General features: G+C 34.2%; 6 protein-coding genes across 6 annotated transcripts; all 6 read left to right on the plus strand.

Moving 5' to 3' along the window:
- Window positions 1-995: 995 nt before the first annotated feature.
- LOC107496470 (serine--glyoxylate aminotransferase) lies at window positions 996-5,149 on the plus strand. Its single transcript, XM_016117729.3, has 6 exons — window positions 996-1,162; window positions 1,835-2,112; window positions 2,694-2,978; window positions 3,432-3,798; window positions 4,052-4,262; window positions 4,776-5,149. Exons 2-6 carry the CDS (start codon window positions 1,908-1,910, stop codon window positions 4,911-4,913), a joined length of 1,206 nt encoding a protein of 401 aa, XP_015973215.1. The 5' UTR covers window positions 996-1,162; window positions 1,835-1,907; the 3' UTR covers window positions 4,914-5,149.
- A 2,041-nt stretch (window positions 5,150-7,190) lies between these two features.
- LOC107496435 (F-box protein At4g18380-like) lies at window positions 7,191-8,264 on the plus strand. Its single transcript, XM_016117684.1, has one exon. It carries the CDS (start codon window positions 7,191-7,193, stop codon window positions 8,262-8,264), a length of 1,074 nt encoding a protein of 357 aa, XP_015973170.1.
- A 1,277-nt stretch (window positions 8,265-9,541) lies between these two features.
- Window positions 9,542-10,642, plus strand: LOC107496436 (F-box protein At5g46170). Its single transcript, XM_016117686.1, has one exon. It carries the CDS (start codon window positions 9,542-9,544, stop codon window positions 10,640-10,642), a length of 1,101 nt encoding a protein of 366 aa, XP_015973172.1.
- Window positions 10,643-13,807: 3,165 nt separating this feature from the next.
- Window positions 13,808-14,452, plus strand: LOC127740480 (uncharacterized). The gene has a single exon (XM_052251452.1). The coding sequence runs from the start codon at window positions 13,808-13,810 to the stop codon at window positions 14,450-14,452; it is 645 nt and encodes a 214-aa protein (XP_052107412.1).
- Window positions 14,453-20,724: 6,272 nt separating this feature from the next.
- LOC107496471 (probable magnesium transporter NIPA3) lies at window positions 20,725-24,519 on the plus strand. Its single transcript, XM_016117731.3, has 9 exons — window positions 20,725-21,059; window positions 21,134-21,190; window positions 21,496-21,586; window positions 21,682-21,842; window positions 21,919-22,046; window positions 22,475-22,612; window positions 23,399-23,491; window positions 23,578-23,698; window positions 23,813-24,519. The coding sequence occupies exons 1-9, from the start codon at window positions 20,930-20,932 to the stop codon at window positions 23,929-23,931; spliced, it is 1,038 nt and encodes a 345-aa protein (XP_015973217.1). The 5' UTR covers window positions 20,725-20,929; the 3' UTR covers window positions 23,932-24,519.
- Window positions 24,520-25,046: 527 nt separating this feature from the next.
- Window positions 25,047-27,143, plus strand: LOC107496566 (mitochondrial fission 1 protein A). The gene is made up of 5 exons (XM_052252088.1): window positions 25,047-25,300; window positions 25,674-25,809; window positions 25,934-26,055; window positions 26,648-26,711; window positions 26,837-27,143. The coding sequence occupies exons 1-5, from the start codon at window positions 25,199-25,201 to the stop codon at window positions 26,920-26,922; spliced, it is 510 nt and encodes a 169-aa protein (XP_052108048.1). The 5' UTR covers window positions 25,047-25,198; the 3' UTR covers window positions 26,923-27,143.
- The last annotated feature ends 523 nt before the right edge of the window (window positions 27,144-27,666 follow it).

Raw genomic sequence — 27,666 nt, forward strand, 5'->3', positions numbered from 1 at the left:
TTTAAAAGCTCAAGCTCCTCATTTTGTGTTTGGTAAATCAAAAAGATCATGTGCTTGTGCTTGCAGCTTTTAAAAGATCGGGTACTTTTGAAAGCACCTAGATAGAGCTTTTCAAAGTTGGCTTGTGCTTTTCAAAATTTAAAAGTCTAATATAACCTCATACGTTAACTAATTTTCAAATTTAATGTTTGCATTTATGTCTATTATAGTATTTTTAAATTTTAAAAGCTATTTTACCAAACACAATTGATGTTACTTATATTTATTAAAAGTTGTTTTTGATTTGATTTACCAAACATAAATGCTACAACTTTTAAAAAGCCATCTTTTAAAAGTTAACTTTTATAAGCTACTTTTAAAAAGTAAAAGCTTTACCAAACTAAGCCTTAATCTGTGCTTTATCCAATAAATCAAGGAACCTAAGTACATGTGTCAAGAAATATGAGCTTGGATGCCATGCCTGTATAGTTTGGACCAGTTTATCATGTATTCAATAAAGTAGATATAAAATTTCCAATATAAAAGTACTTTGCCTTCAATCGATATGCCAAACATACGATCATATCAAAGATTTAAATGATTGATTTGGTTTAATAAGATTATCACTTCCCCGAAATGATGGGATGTGATTAATATTTAATAAACATGGTGCACTATATAGTTGGAAAAGTATAATAAATAAAAAATACATATATATATAATATATTATAACGTGCCAAACAAGATAAGATGAAAATCAAGCAACATAAATAGTTGTTACAAGAAAAAAATATATGAAGAAAGAAGCAGTGAATTTGGACAAAAGAGAACAGATAAAGCATAGGAAGAGGGAGAGGCTGAAAACATATATGATGTGTCTTTCATGCGAGTGTAAATCCAAGCCAGAAACTGAGTATTCACATTCCTGGCCTCATGGTAGCAAAATCTTGTTCCCCCTTATCTGCCACGTGTGCAACTCAGTGGGTCCCACCCTTGCATCTGATTGGTTCTCCCGCTCTCTTACTTCATAAATATATTGTTATTGCAGTTTGCACTTTTGGTATGTAACATAAGCTTGTTACATGTTACATACTAACAAGGGAAGAAGAATTGCACGTCTTATTATCTTCCCTTAACCAAATTCCACACAACGAAGATCACTGAATATTCTTCACTTATCAAGGTACTCTTCTAAGTTCTAACATGCTTGAATTATTGTATATCATTATTGTTTTTGTTTGTGGTCTTATTATTCATACTTCATACATGTTCATACTTTGATTAATATGGTTGAAGTTTGGTGAAATTCACTGGAAATCGCTTTTTTATTCATGTTATGTTACCAAAATTCTAAAAATAGAAGAGTGTTTTGTTGAACTTCACTAAAGATTAGAAAAAGTGAGTGTAATTTTTTTCCTTCTTCTAAAAACTGTTCCATGTGTTTATACATATGATTCTTTTTATGAATTTTGTTAAATATTTTGTCTCTGTCTCGGAATATGAGTTGCTATCTCTGGTTTTGTATCTTAATTCCTTTCCGGTGACCATGATTTTGTTGAGTCGAAATCAGGCCGGATGACGAGTGGCAAGTTCATATTAATAGTATGAAAGAAAATGAGAAAAAGAAGCTATTTTGTGATGTTCTTTCCACAGAATATATATTATGCTTTGTTTAATTAAAACTTGGTGAGGATTCAAAGAGAGTTTTCAACTAAGATTTTCAGTTTCAATTATCAATACATGGTTTTATTATATGGGATATTTTGTCCAAGGAATATGTGTTATGAAATTATGATTTAATTTCAAGCAGCTTAATCCTAAAAGTTGCCAATACTTACAATTAAAATTTTTATAGGTGGTATCTTTTTGAAGGAAGAAGCCAAGAACGGCTTGAATTCTGAAGAGGTTGAAATCTCAAGAAGGAAAAGATGGATTACGTTTACGCGCCAGGAAGAAACCATCTCTTTGTTCCAGGGCCTGTCAACATCCCTGAGCCGGTCATCCGGGCGATGAACCGAAACAACGAGGATTACCGTTCTCCGGCGATTCCAGCATTGACTAAAACCCTGCTTGAGGATGTCAAGAAGATTTTCAAGACTACTACTGGAGTCCCATTTCTCATCCCTACAACTGGTATTGTATATTAAATTTAGAACTTCCCAAATTGTTCATAATAACCTATATTATCTATTTTGTCATCTAAAGGATTTTCATAGTTACCTTATTTGTACTCAGTTCTGCCTTGTATTACAAGAAACAAAAACTCCACTGTTGTGTAGCAGTATGTCAACTTAGTATACAAGATAAAATAAGTACACAAAATATTTTTTTAGAACAAAAACGTCTTTTTTTGAAAATGGTATTGCGAATAGTTAAATGGTTCAACTATCTAACAGTTCGCAATACCATTCTTCACATGAATTTGTTTTCGCTGAAGTAGCCACCATTTTTCTTAACTTAGTCGATTTTTCAAATGCATATCAATAAATAATAATAAGCGCCCAAAACATTCTCTTACTAAATTTACGAGACAAAATAAGTACACAAAACAATTAATAAATGCTAACAAAAATTGTAATAATTCAAGCTTAGATTACTTATGCATTTGGAATCATGATTTGTGAATTGGAACCAAGTGAAACTAGTAGAAAAACTAGTAGACGGATTATAATTAGGGTTCTTAAGAATTAACGGTTGCGAACCTTTTGTTTCAGGTACTGGTGCATGGGAGAGTGCACTGACAAACACATTGTCTCCGGGGGATCGAATCGTATCATTCTTGATTGGGCAATTCAGCTTGCTGTGGATCGATCAGCAACAACGCCTCAACTTCGATGTTGATGTTGTCGAAAGCGAATGGGGCAGGGGTGCAAATCTTGATGTTCTGGAATCAAAGCTTGCTTCAGATACTTCTCACACTATAAAGGCAATTTGCATTGTCCACAATGAAACTGCAACTGGTGTCACCAATAACTTGGCCAAAGTTAGACAACTTCTTGGTAAGTCTTCAATCGAATTGAATTGAATTTGTATTAGGGTTTCATGCAAGGTGAAAAACTCGTGTATAGTTATTTTTATGTGGAGTTGACAGTTAAGAACAATTAGATAGCGATTCTCAACTATCAACTCAACTGCATGCGAGTCTCCACCTTTATGCAATTGTGTGATCTTGTTTTGATTTTGTGTCTTGAATAAACTACATTTCTGAATATGAGAGATTTGAACGCCAACAATTATAATCATGAAAGATGTGATACTTATAAAAAAATGTCTTAGTCCTACCATTTGTCAAAGTAATCTAATCTTTGAGGGATAATCAATTTACATTCTTTTTATGGTTAGATTTGTCAGCGTTTAAGTCTTTCATAATCAGAAATGATAGTTTACTCATTTTGGTTTGCTCACACACTTGTTCTTCGATGGCACTGACAATGTATAATTGTGAGAATCAGATGACTACCAGCATCCAGCTCTGTTCCTTGTGGATGGAGTTTCTTCGATTTGTGCACTCGATTTCCGCATGGACGAATGGGGAATTGATGTGGCCTTGACTGGCTCCCAGAAGGCTCTTTCGCTTCCTACAGGGATGGGTATTGTGTGTGCAAGCCCCAAAGCACTTGAGGCTTCAAAGACTGCTAAATCAGTGAGAGTTTTCTTTGATTGGAAGGACTACTTGAAATTCTATCAGATGGGAACCTATTGGCCATACACTCCTTCCATTCAATTGTTGTATGGCCTCAGAGCAGCTCTTGATCTCATCTTTGAGGAAGGACTTGAAAATGTTATCATAAGGCATAAACGTTTAGGCAAAGCAACCAGGTGAGATCAGATATATTAAAAGACAGAGCCTAAATTACACTGACTTCTCAGCATCCATGGATTTGTCAATGTCATGTTTATAGATGAAGTTATTGTCACATTTTGCATACAAAGGTGTCAAATGTTTATATAGCTTAAATCCCAGCGAGATTAGTGTATCCTACTCATAAGTATCTTTGAAAATTAGAAATATTGGTAGAGTTTTTGCTTTTGATCAAAGGTATCTAATAAGGACTCAATGTGGTAAATGCAGGCTTGCAGTAGAGGCATGGGGTTTGAAGAATTGCACCCAAAAGGAAGAGTGGGTCAGTGACACTGTGACTGCAGTTGTTGTTCCACCTGACATTGATAGTGCTGAAATAGTGAGAATTGCATGGAAGAGATACAACATGAATTTAGGATTGGGATTAAACAAAGTTGCTGGCAAGGTTTTCAGAATAGGACATCTTGGCAACTTGAATGAGGTAACATTTATTTTCCTAAAACCAACATCATATTGCAAGACATTAGTACATGAAATTTGGAGACCTAGGCTTCATTTGGTAAAGCTTTTTGGAGAGTTGCTTGCAAGCACCACGTTTTGTGTTTGATATTTAAAAATATCATATACTTATGCTCGTAGCTTTTAAGTTTGATTTATTGAACATAGGTGCTACGGCTTTTAGAAAGCTATATTTCGAAAAGTAAAAGTTTTAGCAAACCAACACTTATTTATCATGTACTCTTTATCATGGAAGAGAAACTTTGATTCCAAAAATTCAGAAACTTCAGTTTATTGCTCACTCTATCTATTCTCTACTCTCTACCAAACTATGATAAATGTTTTAACAAAAAATGTAGCACCTAACTAATAAATTCCAAATCAATGCCATACCATAAAAGATTCAACAAAGATTTTACATTGTCAAATTGCTAAATTACTACATTGTTTCTACCTTTTCAAAAGTTAAATATTTCTTTTGAATCATATGTTGCAGTTGCAACTGTTGGGTTGTCTTGCTGGTGTGGAGATGATACTCAAAGATGTTGGTTATCCTGTGAAGCTTGGAAGTGGTGTTGCTGCTGCCAGTGCTTACTTACAGAACAATATTCCTCTGATCCCTTCCAGGATTTGATTGATTACAGAACCAGGCTACCTTAATTTCTTTTACTACTACTGTTCTTTTAATGCAAGGTACTTTCTGTAAGATATACATGTTATTGTGAGGCTGAAGAAGCTGAACATATATTGTGCTACTTTAAAATGCATTGCTTCTTTCATTGTCTTGTATATCAGAAACTACTACTAATACTACTTCATCTTATGATGATGACCTTGTTTTATGTACATTAAATTCATTATCATTTACTATGATGGTCACCTTTGCATAAATATAGAAAGATATCATTAGTATTTGAAGAGTTAAAGAATGTCACCTTAGAGGATGAAAGAGTATATGTATAATAATTTCTTGGGTTATGTTAGGTAACCAATAACTTTCTTGAATAACATAAACAACTACCAATCAAATAAAAATATACTACACTTCCAAATTCCCCACCTAAATCTTAATATTAGAATAACCATCCGCACACCTAGTGAAATGAACATCCGATATATCCATTGTTCACATTATTTAGCATTTTCATTGTTTACCTATACTTTTCTTAATTTCTTGTTTAGCATTTCATTGTTTATCTACCTATACTTTTCTTAATTTCTTAGCTAATTTTCTCTTTTTGCTCTGAAGGAATATACGTATAATGAAAGAATATATGACTTACAAAAATTATTTTAATTCGTTAATACCTAGAGAAACTAAAATGATTCATACTTAATACCTAACAAAAGTAAGCATTAATTACATTATATTTGTGAAAATAAACCCTGATAACTATCTTTAATTCTATTTTTTTTAATGGATTCTGATAAAACGTAATAATAATTTTTTCCAATACATTCAATTCATAGAAAATTTAAAAAATAAACATTTAAAAGTATGCCTGATATTTTCTATTATTGTCCTAAAGAGTAAAGACACTTGTTGGCAAGACCCCCTTTTTTTTATTTCTGAAAAATAAGCACTTCAAATTCAACCATTATTCCATTAACATCATTTGAGTGAGAGCATATCAGTTTAGGGTCTAAAACGTATAAACCACAAATTTCAGGGTGTTAAATGCAATTATTTCTATTTTGCCGCTGTCGGCGCGGCTTCGCGCTTCGTGGTGTGAACTTTTCTAGGAGCAGTGATTGGCGAAGCATAACAGTTTAGCTGTTTAGGGGACTATAACACAAAAAGCATTAAATTTAAGGAAATTAGTTGCAAATATTTTTATTTTGCTGCCGTCGAGTTTTTTCGTGGTAGCTTTGGCGCAACCATGATACATACAATACAATGCAGCTGTACTTTAATGCTATCATGATTCATGCCTTCTTTCACTATTTGAGAGTGTTGAATTTAGTTTAACTATTATTGAAAAGAAAAAAAAAAAACTACGCCATATATTTAATTCAAATGTTTAATCAGTATATTTTAATTTTTAATTTTCTAAAGATTTTTGTTTTATCCCTTCCTCTTATTTTAACCAACTAACAAATATATATTGCTCTTTCTCTTTCATTTATCGATATTTTAATACGGAACAGGAAAAAAAGCGCAAATAGTATTTTATATCTTCAATACTATACTTAGGAAATAAATACTTGCATGTTGACACTTGAGTGCTATTCATCAATCAACGTATAGACACTAGTTTGTAATATTTTCTTGTGCTCCTTAGTTCTTTATTATTGCATATTTTTTAACTTCTACCTGTTGCACCGTATTTATTCATGTTCTATTTTTAGGATAAAGGAAAAACTTTTAATTTTGTACAATGTAACTGTGCTAAATTTTTCCAACTAACAATCTATGATAGAAAAACTAGAATGAACTAACCGTTGTTCTTCATGTCCAAAAACCAAAAAAGCTATGCTCCCCTAGTTAGGTGTAAAAGCTAATGATATTTTTATCTAATTTTAGTAATTTTGTCTAAGTAATTAAGGTAAGTGTTTTTGTACAGATAGAAAAGGTGTAATATAAAAATAACTGAAGAAACTAAACATTATTGTTGATAACAGAATAATAGATTCAGGTGCAATAGATGTATAACGAGTTGATATTCTGTACAAAATAACAAACTTGCTAATACAAGAATTGTTGTGCAAAAATAGTGTATTTGTTGAAAAAATCACAAACCAAGCTATTCAATGATTTCACTCCTACAACAAGAAAAAAACAATTTCTGCTGGTATCAAACTTCCCAGCTATGCTTAAACCATTTTCATTTTTATTAAATCTATATTTCCCAGACATCTTTGCATTGTGATTGTTTAATTTCATAATTAAGGTCTCTCTCAATTTACAAGCATGGATTTTCCTTCCATTTTGACGCAAAAGAACCATCAATTAAACAGTAGTAGTAGTAGTAGTCCATTTGAGGTTCTCCCAGATGATGTCATACTCATAATATTCAACAAAGTTCAAGATGCCAAAACCCTAATCAGCTGTTTCTCTTTCAACAAGCATCTTGCATCTATTGTCTATCAAACCAATATCATATCACTCTCATTCCTTTCCCCTCATCATTACTCATACCTTTCATCTCTTTCCTACTACAAAACAAATGCTAGAAACATAAAAAGAAGGTATAATAATTATAGGAAATTCACCAGTGCTGTTTCCGTAGACTTGGTTAACTCTGCTGTCATCAATTTCCTAGCCACCAACCTCCTCGAAAGCGGAGGCGGCGACGACGAGTTCGACGATGATTCTCCCTCCCTGCGCCTCCAACCATTCCACCAAATCTCGCAACTCAACGTTGAGATATGTTCAGATCTGATCACAAGTTCCGACGATGTCTTCCGATGGAAAGCTAGATTTGGAAGCAAGATGAAGAGTTGGTCCTTGCTTTGCTGCTCAATGGTGCTTCAACGATTCGTGGTCGGTGATTGGTTGCCGGAATGGCCAAGATCGATGGCGTACAACAGATTCCGATACCGAGAGAATCGGATGAATTCGTGCTTCAAATCAGCGTTTGAGAGGTATGAGTTGGTAAAAGAGATGGCGGCGCAATTTCCGACGCTAAAGACGATGAAAGTGAGTGATGTGAATAAGGAAGGAATGTTAGCGATGACGGAGGAAGAGATGCGTGATATGAGGGGTTGTTCATCGTTGAAGGAAGAAGAAGAGAGTAATAATCTTTTGTTAGGGATGTGGTATGTGCCATTGTTGGAACTACCAATGGCGAATTGCACGTGGAAAGATGCAATGATGATTGTGATCCTTCCTGTGGAAAGTAAGGGTAGAGAGGTTGATTGCATATTTGACGGCAATGCGGAGGAGAAGATGATGTTCTCGGAGGCCATAAGAGAGATGCTCAAGCCAAACAAGGCTGACCACCGTGGCTGGAGATTGCAATCCGCTAAAATTCAATTCCGATGAGCAACCTCATACACATCTAACTGCTATCAAATATCTCTTTATACTTCTTTCTTTATGTGTATACTAGCCACTTAAAACTACTTATTCATTTCCATTCATATGTTATTATGTTGTATATATTGTACATATATATATATACTTGTGTGTGTTTTTTTCAAGAGCAGCGAAAAAATTATTCATCATTCTTCAATAAGATTAATTATGACATGCTCACAAATGAATAAAAACACCCACAAATCCTAATTCTTGCAATTACAATTGTTTAATTTCTATACTCTTAAATGTTAATTACAGCAGTTTTATCAAGTAGCAAAGGATATAGAAGGGGAGCAACAATTTTTATTTGTATACCTAACATTATTCATAATTTATCGTCAAATTAATTGTGCCACTAAAATTAAGTCATTAGAAATATCATTAATGATCACACATATTTATAGGAAATTTATAGTTAAGCACCACATATATTTTATTTGCCAATAAACAGTTCACTTATGTGTCAATATGTTAAACATGACCAATGTCCAAAACTATATGAATTATATATGAATAGGAAAATATGATTTAATAATATTTTACTTTTACCTGTATTGTAAATTTACTTAAAAAAAAAATATTTTTCAAGGGAATTTTGTTAGCCAAAAGAAAAGGATCGATGGATATATCCTAAGGAGTTATTGCAATAAAAAAAATTAATATATTGTCAAGATAATTTATATACGTACATTTGATTACATAATGACACAATAATAAAAATAATTGTTTTAAATATTATTTAAAAATAGATATAATTATGCAATTATATCGTCAAAATTAAATTAAAAAAACGGTGGACGGTGGAATAATTCTTGTTTTCAACGTATCTTTAACTTGGTTCCATCCCACAAAGAAAAAGGATATTTTCTTCCTTTCTTTAAAAAAAATATACCGGGAAAAGGACTTGTTTTATTGCAACTTAGTAGCAAAATAGCAATACTCAGTACTCGCTTATCCAATATTTTTGTTTGTTTCTCAAATTCTCAGTCCTAATCCCGTTTCCATTCACAATTCCCATTTTGGAAACCGCTAACTCGAATCTTCCTACAACCTTCGCTCTCCCCTCTGAGAAAACCAGGTTCAAAACCGCGTTCAAACGCTTTTCCTCTCCGTTACATAACCATATCAAACACTCCTATTTCACCATCATCTATCTTTCTCATACACGCACATATCTGACATCCCCAGTTTAAAGTTTTAACCTCTCTCTTTAACCTTTCCGTTTCAAACTTTCAATTCTAATGGGTTCAGTTTCTACTTACAAAAGAAAAGAGCCACAGCCAAACAGCCCCTTTGACACACTACCGGACGATGTTATCCAGCTTATACTCAACAGAGTCAAAGACGCTAAGACCCTCGTTCGTTGCCTCACACTAAACAAGCGTTTCGCTTCTATTATCCCCCAAACCGACGTCGTTTCACTCCCACTCTTCGTCTCTCAACGCCCTCACCACAACAATAATCAAAATAACAATGGAAATAATAACAATTTCAGCAGGGGCAATCCTGTAAATTTACTTAAATCAGTGGTCTGTTACCTCATCGCTAAATTCCGCCGCCGCAACAACCGTCACAGCAACCGCGGTGGTGAAGGCGATAATTCTGTCCCTGATTCTCTGTGCCAGTGCGCTCCGAAGCTACTCAAACCGTTCCGCCGCATCACGCACCTTCATTTCGAGCTCCACACCATTGGCGGCACCGTCGACAAGGAGTTCCTCAAATGGAAAGCGATCTACGGCCGCGAGCTCAAGACTTGCGGTGTTCTCTGCGCGACTTCGTTTCGCCGATCTAACGACGGCGAGTCGGTGCCGTTGAAAGAGGAACAACAGGAGGATGAAACGGTGCCTCATCCGCCGCCGTCGGTGCCGACTGAAGAATTCAAGGCTCGGATCATGTGGACAATCTCGTGCTTGATCTCGGCGTCGGCGAGGCATTTCTTGCTGAAGCAGATGCTAGCGCAGTTTCCGACGCTGAAGACGGCGACGATAAGTGATGCGAGGAGGCAGGGGAGGTTGTCCATGGGGGAGGACGAGATCCGAGATCTGAGGGAGTCGCTGAAGGAGGAAGGCGCGACGGAGCTAACGGCGGAGCGTGTGGTGCCGGACCTTAGGATGAGGATGTGGTACGCGCCGGAGCTTGAGCTTCCGGCGGCGAGGTGCGTGCTGAAAGGAGCGACGCTGCTCGTGATTGGACCTGCTAACAGCAAGGAGGAGATGGTTCCTCCAGCGGATATCGGTTACGACGGTGATGCGGCAGAGCAGGCGTTGTTCGCGGAGGCGCAGAGAGAGATCGTGAAGATGAAGAAGCGGAGTTGCTACGTGATGGAAATGACGTCGTTTTGACGGTGTGTTACGTAACTATCATAACTGAACGACGACGTCGTTTCAGACTACAATAATAAATGCTCAGAAAACGTGGAATTTTAGCTAACATGAATTAGAGGATAAAATTTTGCGTTGTAACAAGTTAAGCATCGTGTAAATAACAAAACCATATGTTAATAGCTAGAAAAGTTGCGAATAAGGTAGCCTTTTACGTCATTGTATCTGACTAATATCAAAAGGGTAAGACATTAACATTGAGTTTCATTAAAATGCTTGTCTAGGCTTGCTTAATTTTGAGTGCTAATTAGTTCATGCAGGGAGTAATTGTATGCATGTGAAGTACTAAAGGGGTTTCCCGTTACGTCACTTGAGGATTCGATTCATTGAATCAAAAAACTAATCACTAAATGATATGAAAGATGGGGCGGTAATCAAAAGGATAATGCTCAGAAAAACAGAGAGCAGCTGTTTTACACACCATATACACATATGCCAATGCCATGGGCCCATGGCATGTTTTGTCAATCTGAAAGTTCCTTGGGCTCCAGTGCAAATTGACATTTCTTAACGAAGGATGATATGTGTATATTTTTGTGTATATTTTAATATGTATTTTATCTTTATATTAGAAATGATGGATAAGAAGTAGATAGGAAATAAAAAAATTTTGCTTTTTGCTTTTATACTATAAAAATAAAATATACAAAAAATATATAAAATTATGGAAATATTATTTTATTTTTTAAATTGAAAATTACAAACTTTTTGCTACATGTATTTTTATAAAAAAATGTTAAAGAATTAGTAAAATTTATTATTTTTAAATAACTATTAATTAATAATATTTAAAAATATGAACTAAAAATATATTATTAAATTTTTAAACTAAAAAAATTAAATTAATAACTAAAATTACCTACATAAAATAATAAATTCTAGTAACTTTTGAGTTTTTTTTTTGCGTAATCATAAATAGTCTTACATTGGTAACGCATAATGACCTACTTAATTGATTAATTAAAATACTTAAAATTAATATAATTAATTTTTTTAATAATGTCATTTAAATTTATAAATTTAAAAATAATTTACTATTAAAAAATATTAATATTAAATAAATTCATATATAACAATAATATACAATCTATAATTTGGGATTACACGAATTTGTAAAATTACTTAATATAAAGAAAAACATAATTAAACTCTATAGTTAACGACAAACATTGTGAAATTGCCATATGTGTTCAATCAAGTCCTCTTTCAATTGTGTGATTTTGTAAACTTGAAAGAAGACGAAGAAGAGTAGAAGAAAATGTGAGAATAGAAGTGTATGTAAGTGGTATATATAGAGTAATAAAATATTAATTTATTAGTAGTGACGGTAACATATTAACGGCTAATTTTCAACGACTAATTTTACAACTGCTAATTTTAATAATGTGGTTAGCATTTTAAATTTCAAAAATAAAAATAACCAACCCAACAAAAAATTATTTTGTAAAGTATACAAATTAAATTTACTTTTTGATGTAAGTAAATTTAATTAATTATAATTTAATATAATTTATTTTTTAAATAATTTGTCAAATGTCAAGTTATTATTGAATATATAGAGTCTCTATTCAGAGGACTCTCTCTCCTCAAAATTAATGTAGAAATTCAACTTCTTCCTTTTTCAAGGCATAAATCCTTCTTTCCTTCTCACACAGTAGACGGGCTCCAAATTTTCTCCTCTTAAAAATGCTATAATAATTGATATATAAAAGTGTAAGATAATGTAAAATATAATCATTTATATATTTTTTATTAGTTTGTGCGCAAAAATTTGTAAAACATACAAAATTTAGTGTATTTATTAACTATTGGTTATAAACTATTGACCCTCTTAAATTGGCTGTTTTTTTTTATATGATTTTAATGTGTGAGTTAGCCTCAGTTATGTTGTTTTGGGAGGATTTACGGTGGTGTGACGGCGTTGAAGTTTTGTTTGGCAGTGTGAAGAAATCGGACCGTTCGATTTCATTGAGTAGAGAGAGGGCACAAATCGGACCGTCCGATTTGGTTGTTGCTGCTGTATACATATAAGTTACCTTTAGTACGCAGTAGTTCGTCTTCCTCTTCTTCGTGCAGAGAGAAAAACCCAGTAAGTTATGTAGCTTTTTTTCTCTGGTTCTCCTTTTTTTTATTGTTGCAGAAATAGAGAAAAAAATATTGTTATTGAGAGTAGCTAGTATATCACTGTTAGTATAGATGATAGAGTTAGTTTGAAAGTGTATTATTTTGGGCAAATTTTATTACAAACGTATGAAGGAGTTCAATTTGTATGTGAAAATCCATTAGATATTGTTATTCCATACACATTGTCGTTTGAGGAATTAAAATGTGTGATTTGTGAGAAGATAGATCCTCGTTTATCTAGGAGAGTGTCGTGTATTTTGTACAGGTATTCTTTATCCGTGTTTGGTGGGTTCGTACAATTTCAAACCAAGTACGTAACGGATGAAGCGAGCATGCATGAAATGTTTTCAATATATATTGAATATCGTCATCGAATGTCGTGCATCGAGCTGTACATTGAGTTCGAGCAGTCGGAAGCGGACCGAAATATTGAATTGGAAGATTATGATAGTGATAGCGAGGAGGAATTTGAAAGTCATTATGAGATCGTTGGTTTAGGTGAAGAAGAAAATGAAGGTGACGGCACTATGAACGCAGATGTGGCGGAGGTGGCCAATGTATTGGCAAACCAACAACCGTTTCAAGAGCCTTCTTTCATGCGGTCGTTGGATTTGGAGGCTATGCATGCACCGGAGTTTCCTCAATACATGAATGCAGGTATGTAAAGAAAGATAGTTATGTGATATGTGAATTACAATTTGTGTAATATGCCTTTGATTAATTTATTAGTTATTAGTTATTTAGTATGGACTATATTTACTAGGTGGTTAGGTAAATAAGATAGCTAACATGTAGACTATAATTATATATGTAAAAATGTAGATTATTATTATTTATGAGAATACGTATCTTGCTGTGTGATTGTAGCTCCTGTTGTGATGGATGGGGAATTCACGGTTGGAATGGAATTCAATTCAAGAGAAGCAGTAATCAAGGCGATGAAGGATTATACCATCCGTAGAGGTGTAGACTACATGGTGTATGGTGTATGAGTCAGAACCGATGACATTCTATGCTAAATGTACACAATATGGTACAGGTTGTGATTGGCTGATCTGGGTTACCAAAATGCAGAAGAAGTACTGTTGGGAGATAAGAAGGTACAATGGTAGTCACACTTGTACTCGATCTAGTATTTCTCAAGACCATTCGAAACTGGATTCCAAGACAGTTGCAGAAGCAATTAAGCCGTTGGTAGAGGTTGACTCATCTATAAAGGTGAAATCAGTCATTGCGAAAGTACAGTCGAAGTTTAACTACACCATCAGTTATCGCAAAGCATGGTTGGCAAAGCAGAAGGCGGTGGAGTCAATCTTCGGGGGTTGGGAAGCATCGTACGAAGCCTTGCCCATATGGTTTGAGGCTATGTGTCACAAGGAGCCGTCAGTGGTGGTTCACTTTGAGACTATGCCTGCATACCAGGGAAATGATTTGGTTCCTAATATCCGTGTACTGCACCGAGTCTTCTGGAGTTATTACCCTTGTATAAGGGCATTCAGACATTGCAAGCCAGTTGTGCAGGTGGACGGGACTCATTTGTATGGAAAGTACAAGGGTTGTTTATTGGTAGCAGTTTCACAAGATGGAAATAACAATATTGTCCCAATTGCATTTGCCATAGTGGAGGGAGAGACTTCTGAGGCGTGACACTTTTTTCTAAGTAACTTACGCCAACATGTGGTGACACGTGATGGTATAGGACTTATATCTGATCGACACGATTCCATCAGGTCAGCTATTGCTCGTAATAATGGGGCTTGGTCTCCTCCTAGAGCTTTCCATATATTTTTTATCAGGCATATTGAGTCAAATTTCTTGAGGAAGTTCAAGGCACCTTACCTGCAGAAGCTTATCGTCAATATCAGTAAGTTTGAATTAGAGGCACTCTTCTAAAATTATAAATACGATAGAATAGAATGTTGTTCATGGTTCAATGTTTTTTATCATAGGATATTCAAGGACGATTCGAGAGTACCAGATGCGCTATGAACAACTACGCGAACGGGGTGAAGCTTACACCAACTGGCTTGACAGGATCCCGCGTGAGCAGTATGCGTTGGCATTTGATGGTGGATATAGATGGGGTCACATGACCACCAACATGGTTCTTCATCTTCGTCCTCGTCGTCATCCTCATCCTCATCCTGATCTTCATCCTCATCACTATCCGGATTATCTACCAGGTACTTATCAATGTCATTATCAACTGCATTATTGGTCTCCTGAATTAGAGTCATTGAAATACGCCTATCTAGTCCACTCTGTCTTGTGGCATCAGCACTCCTAGATGAGTCAACAGACATTCTAGCTCCAGAATTTTCAGAGGAAGTGTGAACCCAAGGCATCGAATCGAATGACGTCCTACGTGCAGTAATCCCAGTCGGATGCGCCAACTGGTCCGTGGGTATGTCATGAACATTTTCTGAATGTGAGTACGCTGGCCATGGATCCATGAAACCAAGCAGCTGGCTGAATGAGGCTTGCTCCCCTGCATCAGCTTGTGGACCACTCCAATATTCTTGATGTAAAGGGACTGACTGTGTAAAATAATCTGATGGATATGTTTGCGGCACATACTCCATACCACACTGAACCTCCTGTGGGACCGGTGGCGGTGGCGGTGGCGACGGCGGGTGCAGTTTCAGTGCAGGCGGTTCTTGTTGGTGTTCCTCCTGATTTTGAACTGGAGGACCCTCTGGATCCTCTTGAAATACGAGATCCAATATCTGCAAGTGGGCACCGAATGCTCCACGGTACCAATGCATATAAATCTCCAAAGGATAATGTAAGGGCACTAAGTCATCAGCTAGAACATGACTATACCGATTGGTCCATTGCATAATCCAAAAAGAGTGGGTGTTGGACCAATCTTGATTCTTAGGTCCCGTTAGTACTTCCCCGTGTGATGTGCCTAGGTCCCGCTCTTGAGTAGGAACGTCCTAGATCAAACCAAATTGCCTATTGAATTGATCGGATGAACGCCACTCGATACATTCGAAAGATATAAGCGACACTGTTGCACTCCAAACAACTGAATGTTGACAGATGTCTAGTGGAACCACGTCCGGCTCAATGAAGTCAATGCCATAAGCCTGCCACACAAATTGGACACATCGAGACTATCAAATGACTACACAACAATTAATTCATGTCTCAAACTAAAGCAATTACTAGTAGTTTACAACATACATGTCCTTCTTGCAAATCATCCAGCAACCTCCTGTAGTGCGCAAGCGTATGATATCGGTAAGCAAAATTCTCACGATCCCAGTTGCGCCACCTGCCGTCAAAAATCCCTTTTTTAACTTATTGTGTAAAAAATAGAATACAATTTCTAGTAGAGAAATCAACGCATACATTAATTCATTTTACCTGTTTGCAATCGGAAACACTCGGGGATTGCCATGAATCGGGGCAAGAAATGGGAGACGGGTCCAAGCCCAAGTAAGCAAAAGTGTAAGCGGACCATCGATCTCCTTGCAGTTGACACGGGTTGCCCTACACAATGATCTGTTCAAGTGCGCGAGGCATGCTGAACCCCAACTATACTGTATGATCCCCGCAAAGTCACGGAACAAAAGCAGAAATTTCCAATGCACCGCTGCACCAGACTTATCACCAAACAGAATTGTCCCAACTAACAACATTATGTGACACTTGACATACCTCTGAATCTGAATATCATCAGTCAATACTGTGCGATCCTTCAAACCCCTAAACCACGTCAGTTTTATAAAACTTCCTCTACAGTCCCTGTTCCTCGATGCAACACCAAACTGGTGCAAGCACTCGGCCTCCATGGCCTCGAAACTACTCATCGTTGGTCCTGTAACCGGAACTCCGTTTGTCGGCAGACCGAGGATCATCGCCACATCGTCCAACGACACGGCACACTCACCAATCGAAAAATAGAAGGTGTGAGTCTCTGGATGCCATCTCTTGATGAGAGCATTAACCATTGCTGACTGGCATTGAACAACTCCAATCTGAGAAACATGATAAAAACCAGTCTCCCATAAATGCGCCTCAACAATTGGGTTGTACCGGTCCAGCGATAAATAGTGATCACATAACAACATTCATGAACCTTGCAATATCACATTTTTATTGTAACTATCAATACATAATTATATTAACAATGATCTGATTATACTCCATTATACATATATATATTTGTCTTTACATTACATTACAAAGCATACATATTATTATTATTATTGGTATATATATATATATAATAATAATTATTATTAATTTTAAAAAGCCGATATTATTAATAATATTCATAAAACAACATATATAAATAAATCTATCTAGATTCGTTCTTTTAAAATTGGTAAAATTATCCTATTATTATTATCATCAGCGATCAAACCTAATTTATTAATTCTATTTTTAAACTAAAATAATACAGATTTGTATATATTCTAATCTAAAATCTATATCCAGTTCGATACAATTAAAACAAAAATATATGAATTCAAATTTCCTTCAAACAAATAATAGTAATAAAAACAATAATAACAATAATATCCACAGATTATCAACAACAACAACAATAATAATAATAATAATAATTTAATTTCATTCATTCATCCAAACTAGCAAAAACATAATAACTAATCATATATTTCATTTCAAAACAAAGCATACTAACAAAAAAATTCAGAATTTTTAAATTAATTATTCTTACTCTATTTATAAATCCTTTAAATTTAACTAATTAGTTCTACTCTATTATTATTTTTATACTATTATTAAAATCTAATACATTATTCTATTTATTAAATCAAAATTTTAAATAATAAAAATTTATATAATCTGGATGTCCAAGATAATTAACAATGTAAAGTTATGGCTGATTCACTTCCTTAATTTTGGGTCTTCTTGGCATTGTCTTCGGTCCAATTTACAGCTGCTGTGTGGTTCTTGTAGCCTTCAACAATGAAGATGGTCTGAGTTTGGGGAGCAAATAGAGAGAGTTTTGAGTGTGAGGCTGAAAGGGATGCTATGAAAGGTGGGGATACATTCAATTCAACTTTCGGAAGCGTTGGATTCAACCAGGGGGGCCTGCATGCGTGCCACGTGGAATGGGAAACGAAATCGGACCGAGGGTTTTGTGTACCCCCGATTATAATACTTGGTCCGTCCGATTTTGGTACCTCCATCGGACCGTCCGATTTCTCTTTTCCAGCGATCATACAGCGGTGATTCACCCAACTCCCCCATAACTCAGCTATACACAACTATTTTCATCATATCAAAAATAAAAATCTCTCTTAAATTTCAATTACTGACTATTAATAAAAAATAAATTATCTGACTTATCTTTTATTTGTACCAATTATATAATTTTTGAATTTAGGATGTCTTTGTTAATAATAGTTATACATTATCTAAAGACTATTTATGTTATATACATGTTAATTTCTTCCAATCTTTTGTTTGGTAATGGAATAAAGAGGCATTGAGCCTAACTCTTAATATGTAATTATGTATATAGCATGACCATATTACCATAAGACCACTTTTAACGAAAAAGAATATCTACAAATTAAGAGTACTCAATAAATAAATTAATAAGTAATAGTGGAACTATTAAGTAGAGTATGATTCGGTTGAAGGTACAATTTTCTTTTTTAATTAACGGTCTTAAAAAAAATAAATTTTTACTGTCTTTTCTGAATCGATAAATCAAGAAATAATATATCTTAAATTTGAGTTATATTTAAAAATTTATTATTGGTCAATAATTTTTTACATACACAACAAATTTATATTTTCTAATAATTATTTAAAAAGACAAATAAGCTAACTAATTCACTAATTCAAATTGATTAATTTTTTATTTTTTTGGGTTTGTTAGAGAAAAAGTTCTCTTTAAATCACAATAGTGTCTAACAGAAGAATCCAAGACCAAAATGCACTAGTTGAAAACAAGCAGCCACGGCCCAAGGTTGGTTTTCATTTTTCGCTAATTAATTGTACGGAAACTTCAAACACTACAATTGTTGTCATTTTCAAAGTTGGTAAGATAGGTTCACCAAATTTTTTTTAATTCTTATTTTGAAATTCATCTCAAATTATCAAAACTATCATATAGTCACAACCTTGTATTATCTCCACTTAAAAGACGTGTTTTACCTTAATTTGCAAGGAAACAAAATCAAACTAGAAAAGTTGATTTAACCCTTTTGATATTATCATAAATTAAACAGCATTATTCCCACGGTCAAATTTCCATTGTTTGCCGACATTGGGTTAACGAACAGAATATTGTTTTCCGATGGGCCAAGTGGTTTTTATAGGCCCACATTTGAAAACGACCAAGACTAAATAGTGACGATGAACTCACACATAGGACAAAATCCATCTACCAAGACCAAAGAAAAAAAACAAAGAACAAAATTCACATCTACCACGGAGAAAGTGACACATGTCGAAAACATTTGACATGTGACTCTGTTGGCCCTTCTGTACAGTTGCCTAACAAGTAATGATATCCTTCTCCATTGGATTGGCCAGCTCAAAAGTTTTAGCAAAATAACACGTGTTTACATCTGGCTCTTTAATTTGCTGCGCTACCCCACGCAGGACCTTACTGTGCACTGCACTCTCTTCCATTGAACCGTCTTCGTCAAGTTTTACGAATTAAAGAACACAAATTGGTTTTGTGGTGTATATAATATAGGAAAATTTTTAAATATACTTAAAACACGGTATTTCGGTAATTTTAATAGTTAATTTTAATTAATATATATTATATATTTTATAATTAAAATTAATAGTTAAAATTATTAGAATATTAATATATTTGGTACATTTAAAATTTTTTTATAATATATATATTTTAAGAATGATACTTTTTTATTATTTTATTACCTTAATCCATGCATAATTAGACTCAAATTGAGTAGTTATTTCTAGTTGAAGCTTGTAGTAATTAGTAAAAATAAAAAATTGAAGGGATTTGCCGTGGCACTGGTTTTGACCATTTCATAATGACACAAGCAAGTTGAATTCTTTGTATTTATTTTATTCTTCGGGGGTACACAAACTGAGATCCAGAGGATAAAATGGCTCCAATTAAGGGTTGCATTTAAGTTGGTCAATATGATTGCATTGGAAGATTCAGGTTTGATACTTTGATTCAAAAGCCATAAAGCCCATCACTTATAGGATTCTTTTTCTATTAGATTTGGATTTGACCCTAAATTTTGGATATATGAGTATTTTGGGTGGTTTATTTTGTATGTCTCTACAATATTTTAAGTGATTAGTTATTAGACTTTTAATATGATGAATATCTTGGTGCAAAAAAAAAAATAGCAATTTGTTTCCATTTTTAAAAAAGTATCAAATTGTATTTTATAAAAGTGTGAGTTTTGACTATTAAAAACCGCTACAATAAATTAAAAATAGATCATCTCCAATTTTTTCAACATTTAAATAATTAGAACATCTATCATAAATTTTAAAAAATAAATGTTTATGCAGATAAATTTGTGTGATTAGGACATAAACTTCAGTTAAAATGTCATTTTTTTTTACTATCTTCACATATACTTTTTTAAACTTTAAAGTAGACTTCCATAGAATTATATTTTCTAAAATAATTTGTTTATTTTTCTTTTTTTCTGGACTTTATATTTCATTATCTATAAAAAGAATATAATACTCCCTCTTTTTAATAACAATATTTATATTTTAACATATATTTTATACTAATAATTAATTTTAATATATACGTTGATTAAAAATATATTCGGAGATGTTATAATTTAAAAAATAAAATTTATTGTGATTAATAAATTTGGTATCATACATATTATTTTTTGATTCCGCTTAAATTGATGTGAAATTATAATAGGAAGTGGGGCCCAGAAGAATGCAGCAACAAATAATTGGTGATAGAGTGGCACGCAGCGTATGATTCCCAGCTCGGCGTCGTTCCACAATCATGAAAACGAGCAATCATGATCTGAGCTTCCGATTTTGTCTCAGAGACGCATCAACTTATCGATGAAGAGACGAAGACGAAGAAGAAGAAGAAGAAGAAGAACGAAACAACATCTTCATCATCATCATAATTCAGAATAAGAAGAAAGCAACGATTTTTTTCATATGGCTTTGTCAAAACAGAACTTCACTGGTCTCGTCCTAGCTTTGGTTTCAAGTGCCTTCATTGGTGCTAGCTTCATCATCAAGAAGCAAGGTCTCAGAAGAGCTGCTGCTATTTCTGGTGTTAGGGCTGGTTCGTCAATTCCAATTTCTCATCCTTTTCTTTTTGTTCCCTATCGATTTCTCAATTTATTTCTTTATTTGTAGGTGTTGGTGGCTATTCTTATCTATTGGAGCCACTCTGGTGGGTGGGGATGATTACAAGTAAGCTCCCAATGTTTGTTTGTTTGTTTGATTTTATATTTGTTAGCTGGATTTTCTGTTACTTCAGTGGATATTATTCTCCTCGTTATTGGTTTTGATTTGATTCAATGATCTTATTATGGCTTAATTGGATCAGAAGGGAAAGTTTGTATTAAATAAGTTAGGTTGAAGTCATTTCATTTTGCATTGGTCTCTGGATTCTGGATTTGATATAGTATTTGAGTATTGGCTATTGATGGTTATTAGAATAGAGTCAGATTTAGCTGACTTCTTGCAGAATCTATTTCTTTGTGGTTTTTCTTTAGTGATTGTTGGAGAGATTGCAAATTTTGTTGCCTATGCATTTGCCCCAGCAGTTCTAGTTACCCCTCTTGGCGCATTGAGCATCATCGTGAGGTATTCGGCTTTACCTTTTCTTCTCTATTTGGAGTGAAGACAATATTAACCTCTGACTTCGGCTTTACCTTTTGCATGGCGATGGCATTTGTTAGTGCTGTTTTGGCTCAGATTATCCTGAAAGAGAAGCTACACCCGATTGGGGTCTTGGGATGTATAATGTGCATTGCCGGTTCCATCATTATCGTGATTCATGCTCCTAGGGAGCAACCTATCAAATCTGTTCTGGAAATATGGAGTATGGCAACTCAACCAGGTTAGAATTGCGCTTCCTTTCTTTCTTTCAAATCATTATAGTTCCTTGATAACCAAGGTATTGTCCCTGCATGCAGCATTTCTGGTATATGTTGGATCGGTGGTTGTATTGGTATTCATTCTGGTCTTCCATTTCGCACCAAGATGTGGGCATACCAATGTGCTAGTTTATACTGGCATTTGTTCATTAATGGGTTCCCTCTCTGTAAGTGAATTAACTCTTCTCTATCTTGTTAAGTCATCTGTTAAATAAATAAATAAATAATTGATCTAAACTTCAAAAGTTTATTTACTCAACAATATTTTTCGCAAAACGCACATGCAACCTGAGGAACATGGTTTATTGTTGAAAATAATTGGCTTTTTGCTATTTGCTGGCATTATATTTGTAAGACCTGTGTTCTAATAGTGAATTTCATTAATGAAGCTTCAGCTTCCATGTAAGTTTCTGTGTTAAGTTATTTATAAGTACTACAATGTTTTAGAATTTTCTCCTCTTCCATCAGTTATGTGGTGAATTATTTCTTGTGGAATAACTTTTGATATTTATTGTGAAATGTTTTTTTGTAGTGAGTGTGCCACACTGCAAAGATAAGATGTCTAGTCTTATATGAAATGGTTGTGATTTTGCAGGTGATGAGTGTCAAAGCCCTTGGGACTTCTTTGAAATTAACATTTGAAGGGAAAAACCAGTTAATCTATCCACAGACATGGTTTTTCATGTTAGTTGTGGCTTTTTGTGTCATTATGCAGATGAATTATCTTAATAAGGTTTGTTAACTCGATTTCTCTTGAGATTAGCACTCAGGCCTCTATTCTTCTTCAAACATTTTTGAGATCATTTGTGATTGGTGTATAAATCTGTGTTTTTCTGCCAACATGCTCGTAAGTGATGGAATAGTGACTGATTTTTGAAAATTTTCTATTTGATTTAGCATGTTAGAAAAAAAAGAAAAAAAAAAGGCGGTCTTGGCCCCAGTATTTAATATAATCCATATCTTTAAGTGTGACCAATGATTTATTTAGTGAATAGCAAATTTTTCTACAACTTGTGAGTATCAATGTATCATTGACCATGTTATAAAACATGCGCGAAGTCTTGCATTGTCTACTCTTATAAGAACCATTCTCCTTCTTTTGGGTTTGATTGTAAATATTATACAATAAAGTCTTATCTCACTTGGTGTGGTCGGCTACATAGATCAAATGATGCCAGAGCGCCCTGTAATAGATAATCATATTTGTCATAGATATTATGTTTTTGAGAAAAGAAAACAAAAATGAAGAAAAAAAGAAGTCATGTATAAAGTTAAAATGAAAATGATGTTTGATTGTTTGTTAGATCAGTTATATTGATAAAAACCTCTCAGTGACATAATAATCCATTAAATTCTGTGATGTTTGTATTCATATATCTTGTTGAAAATGTTGTCTCAATTTTATTTAGTGGAACATGAATAATTGCCATACTTTATATTTGTTTTGTGAATTACACACGATTCTTGCAATTTGAAATCAACTATGCTTAACTAATGTAACGTAATTGTAATATTTCAGGCTCTTGACACCTTCAACACTGCAGTTGTTTCTCCTATATACTATGTCATGTTCACAACACTTACAATCCTAGCTAGTGTGATAATGTTCAAGGTATCATAAACTAATTTTGGCATTTAATGTAAAATGTTCTTCTTTTCTATGGAGTGCCTAATTACCTTTCGAAATAATTCTCACAGGACTGGGATGGCCAAGGTGGTGGAACTATTGTTTCAGAAATATGTGGCTTTATCGTTGTGATTTCTGGCACGATATTGTTACATGCAACCAAGGACTTTGATAGAAACTCTTCTTTTAGAGGTATGGTGAATTTGATCATGAGACCTAATTTGGGTACTATTATCTCACTGGCCCGATTGCTGTCTAGGACCATAATTAATATTTTCTTGATTGCATACCTTGAACCAAATGCAGGTAGTCAACCTTCGTCGCCTACGTTATCTGTCCGCCTTTTCAACGGAAATGGAGAATTATTACTTAAGGAAGATGAGGAAAACATATCTCCTGGTAGTATGTGTGCAAGAAGACAATAATTGTACTAGATTGTTCAATGGTTTGATCCGTAAAAGGAAGTCCCAATTCGTTTAATCATTGAGGGAAGATAAACCCCCTTCGACCGGAGAGTCCAAAGGACTTGTTAAGTAGATGATACAAAGAGGTAGCTGCATGTACTATTGAAAGCATAGAATGATGGGGGATTTCAGAAGCAATGCAGGAATTTATTCACTGAGATGAGATGGTTGGGGTTCCAAACTTCCATATTGTACATTGGTGTCTACATTTGCAGGTTTTCTTCTGGCAAACGGTTTTGCTCTCTTTTTACAAAAAGTAGTGAATATTTCTGTAAGTAGTCACTGGCTTGAGACTAGTTCAAATATTGAACCTAGAAATTTGAGCGGGGAATAGAGATTATTAGTTTGTCAAAACCATCTGCATAGTGGGTTTGTTTTTTCCTTTTACATATATTATTTTTTAATTTTTTGTTTGGCTTAGCATAAGGATTTTCATTTGTGGCTTTGTAAGTATGATTAGTTCAAAGTTGTAAACAATATTCTTTTGATGCAGTGATAAACAGCTCGTTAATGTTTCTTAATGAATGAATATTATGGCATAACTCATAAGTAGGTTGGTATGAAGCATAGGCTCATAGTTTGAATTTTGAACATGTTTGAAGAAGCCAAGAAGGGAACCTTTCCTCTAAGAGGTTGGTTCCAATGTACCATACTACCATTCAATGCTAATTAGTCACATCTCAAAGCAATTTCCATGGCCTTTCCTCACCTAAACCTTTTTGCCTGTCTCACTTCTCCACCAAGACAATCTTGTCTTGAGAAAAGACAAATATCATGGCAAGAAGTTCATTAGTTTTGGTAATACTACTAGTAATTGCAAATTAAAAAAAGTAAAAAGGAATGGATTTATGATGGTATTAATAAAGTACACTATTTTAATAAACATAAATATAACAAAAATAAGAATAACTATAATAATTCATTGTTATATAAAATTATGAGATTTTTTAATTCTTAGAAGCAAAAATTAGTTTGACAAGTATATACGGTTAAAATTTAAAAATAATCTTAATTTCTTAAAACTAAAAAATACGATCACAAAACTTCATAAGACAGCTTCCAATTGGGATGTACAAAATTTGACGTAAGAAGAAAGTCTTCTCTTTTCTTTTCTTAAACCCTTTTTTAATTATTTTATTATCAGCGAAGAAAGATTTTTTGTCGGTCATTTCTTCAGCGATTCGTGAAACTCAGCTCAACTCGGTGGAAACTCGGTGGTTTTTGTTGAATGGCGAAGCTTGAAGCGAAGCTCGGAATGATAGTTGACTCCGTTGGTAACTTCTTCTCCGGCAAAGACCAGCTTCCCTGGTGTGACCCTGACATCGTCGCTGTAAGCCTTTTCTTTTTCTCGATTCCTTTTTCTTCATTCAGAATTGATATTTACTTGTGATTTCTTGTTATCTATTGGTCGTGATTTCAGTCTTGACGTTTAGGTCAAAATCAAGTAAGCGCTTGCAATAGGTTTAGGGTTTAGGGTTTAGATATAAATCAATCACATATCTTTTGTTACTTTAGTTAAGGAGGAGGAATTGCAGCTTCTATGAAACAATTCCCTGTTGTGATGGATCATTGTGTAATCAGTTAAAGCTATAGCTTGGAGCATGATATGTTTCGTTCACAAAAGAAATTGTTGATAACAATTGAAACCTCCTTGTCTTTTTATTGTTCCTTTGCTGCTTTTTATAACTCGAGTTTTTGTGCAGGGGTGTGAGAGGGAGGTTGCTGAGGCTGGGAAGCAATCCGATGAGTTCTTGCAGGAGTGTCTCTTGCGATTATCGTGGGCTCTTGTTCACTCCAAACGATCGCAGGATGTACAACGTGGGATAGCAATGCTTGAAGGTGGCTCCGAATTTCCTTGCATTTTGGGTTTTAAACATAAGAGTGTATATTCTGCTTAGTATTGCTGTTGAGTTCTGTTTTTTCATGCAATTTTGATTATCTCAAAATGATTTATGAATGCCAGGATCATTGCCTAATACATCTGATCCACTACAGCAAAGGGAGAAGCTGTATCTTCTGGCTGTTGGATATTATCGAAGTGGTGACTATTCAAGGAGTAGGGATCTCGTGGAGAGGTGCCTAATGGTATGTTCTATAAGCAAATAATAAAATCTTTAGTCTGCCCTTTTTTTCATGGTTAGATCAACCCCTTTACTTATATAGCATGCCGATTTTGGTGTTATTTTGGTTAGAAAAAATCACCTCCTGGCAAGTTCTGCCATTGATTTAAATTTCATTATTTATGAATGAATGTTTTAGCAAAGGTCCTGATTTTATTTTGTGATTATCTTCCAATATAAATTTCAATGTATACCTGCCATTTGTATCCTGTGTTACTACATATACATGAGACATCATATCTTGAAAAATAATCTGAATCTGTATATTTTCACTGTAATAATTTCCTAGTAGAAAGAAATACAATATGATCTGAGTAGTTAAGCTTTACTGTTCTCTGGTGAGTATTGTGAATTTGTGATGTTGAGAATTTCCTTGTCATTATATCTAATTAAGATTAAACCACCTTGAACACACTCAGACGCACATCAGATTTTAAGTTAGAACTCTGAAAGAGGGGGAATTGATCACTAGAGTCATGCATCTTTCTATGCTTCTTTTCCTTTACATATACTCGAGTCTTCGGTGCATATCATTCATTACATGCTTTTTTCCGCAGATTGCACCAGATTGGAGGCAGGCAGTGACACTCAAGAAGGCAATTGAGGATCGGATTACAAAAGGTTCCAATAAATTATTTTGATAATTTCACTAAACTACTGCCTCTGTTTTCATTTTGAGAACGAGAAAATGGGGATATTCACTCTGATATATAACACTGATACGGTTACTTTTTCGCTCATTGCAGATGGTGTTATTGGCCTAGGCATTGCTGCAACTGCTGTAGGATTGATAGCAGGTGGGATTGCAGCAGCAGTGTCTCGCAAGAAGTGATAGAACCCTTGATATTTTGCTAAATATGCAGAGGCAGCAAACTTTATATATGTGAATTTGCTGGATGCTACTTTTTCCCCTAAGAACCATTGTGTCAAAAATATACGTTGTTTAGACCCTACATTGAGAGATATTGCGTGTGAATGAATCTGTAGTTTCTATATGATGTTATCTCTTTGTAAATCATATTCCTTTTGATTGAAAAAAGAAAGGGTTGCATATTGCTATGTTCACATAATGGATTCTAGTAGAGTTTATAAATATATGCCTATGCATGATGATTAGATTTTTGTATTCATAGAGCTTTTTTTTTTCAAATAAAAACAAAAAATTAATATATTTTCATTATATCTAATTGGAATGCGAATACGTTTTGCGAAAATTACTCTCTAGAAAATGACCTAGCATACAAATTAACAAGTTTCGGATTTTTATTTTTTTTTATAATCTTATAAAAAGTATTTAATCTGACTAGTAGATTTTTTTTTAATTTAAAGACTCTTTTTGGCCCATGTCTTTTTGAAAATTGACAAGCCATCTCTTAACGTTTAAAAAATGACAAATTGATCCCTATCTATTTCTTCCGTTAGACACATCGACTCTTCTGTTAAACATATCAATTCCTGTCTATTGGCCACAAAAGGGTCAATATGTCTAATGGAAGAAATGGCGCCACAAAAAGGTCGATGTGTCTAATGGAAGAAATAGACAAGGGCCAATTTATTATTTTTTAAATGTTAGGGG

The sequence above is a fragment of the Arachis duranensis genome, chromosome 7 (assembly GCF_000817695.3).
Source record: "Arachis duranensis cultivar V14167 chromosome 7, aradu.V14167.gnm2.J7QH, whole genome shotgun sequence".
In the NCBI taxonomy this organism is placed as follows: domain Eukaryota; kingdom Viridiplantae; phylum Streptophyta; class Magnoliopsida; order Fabales; family Fabaceae; genus Arachis; species Arachis duranensis.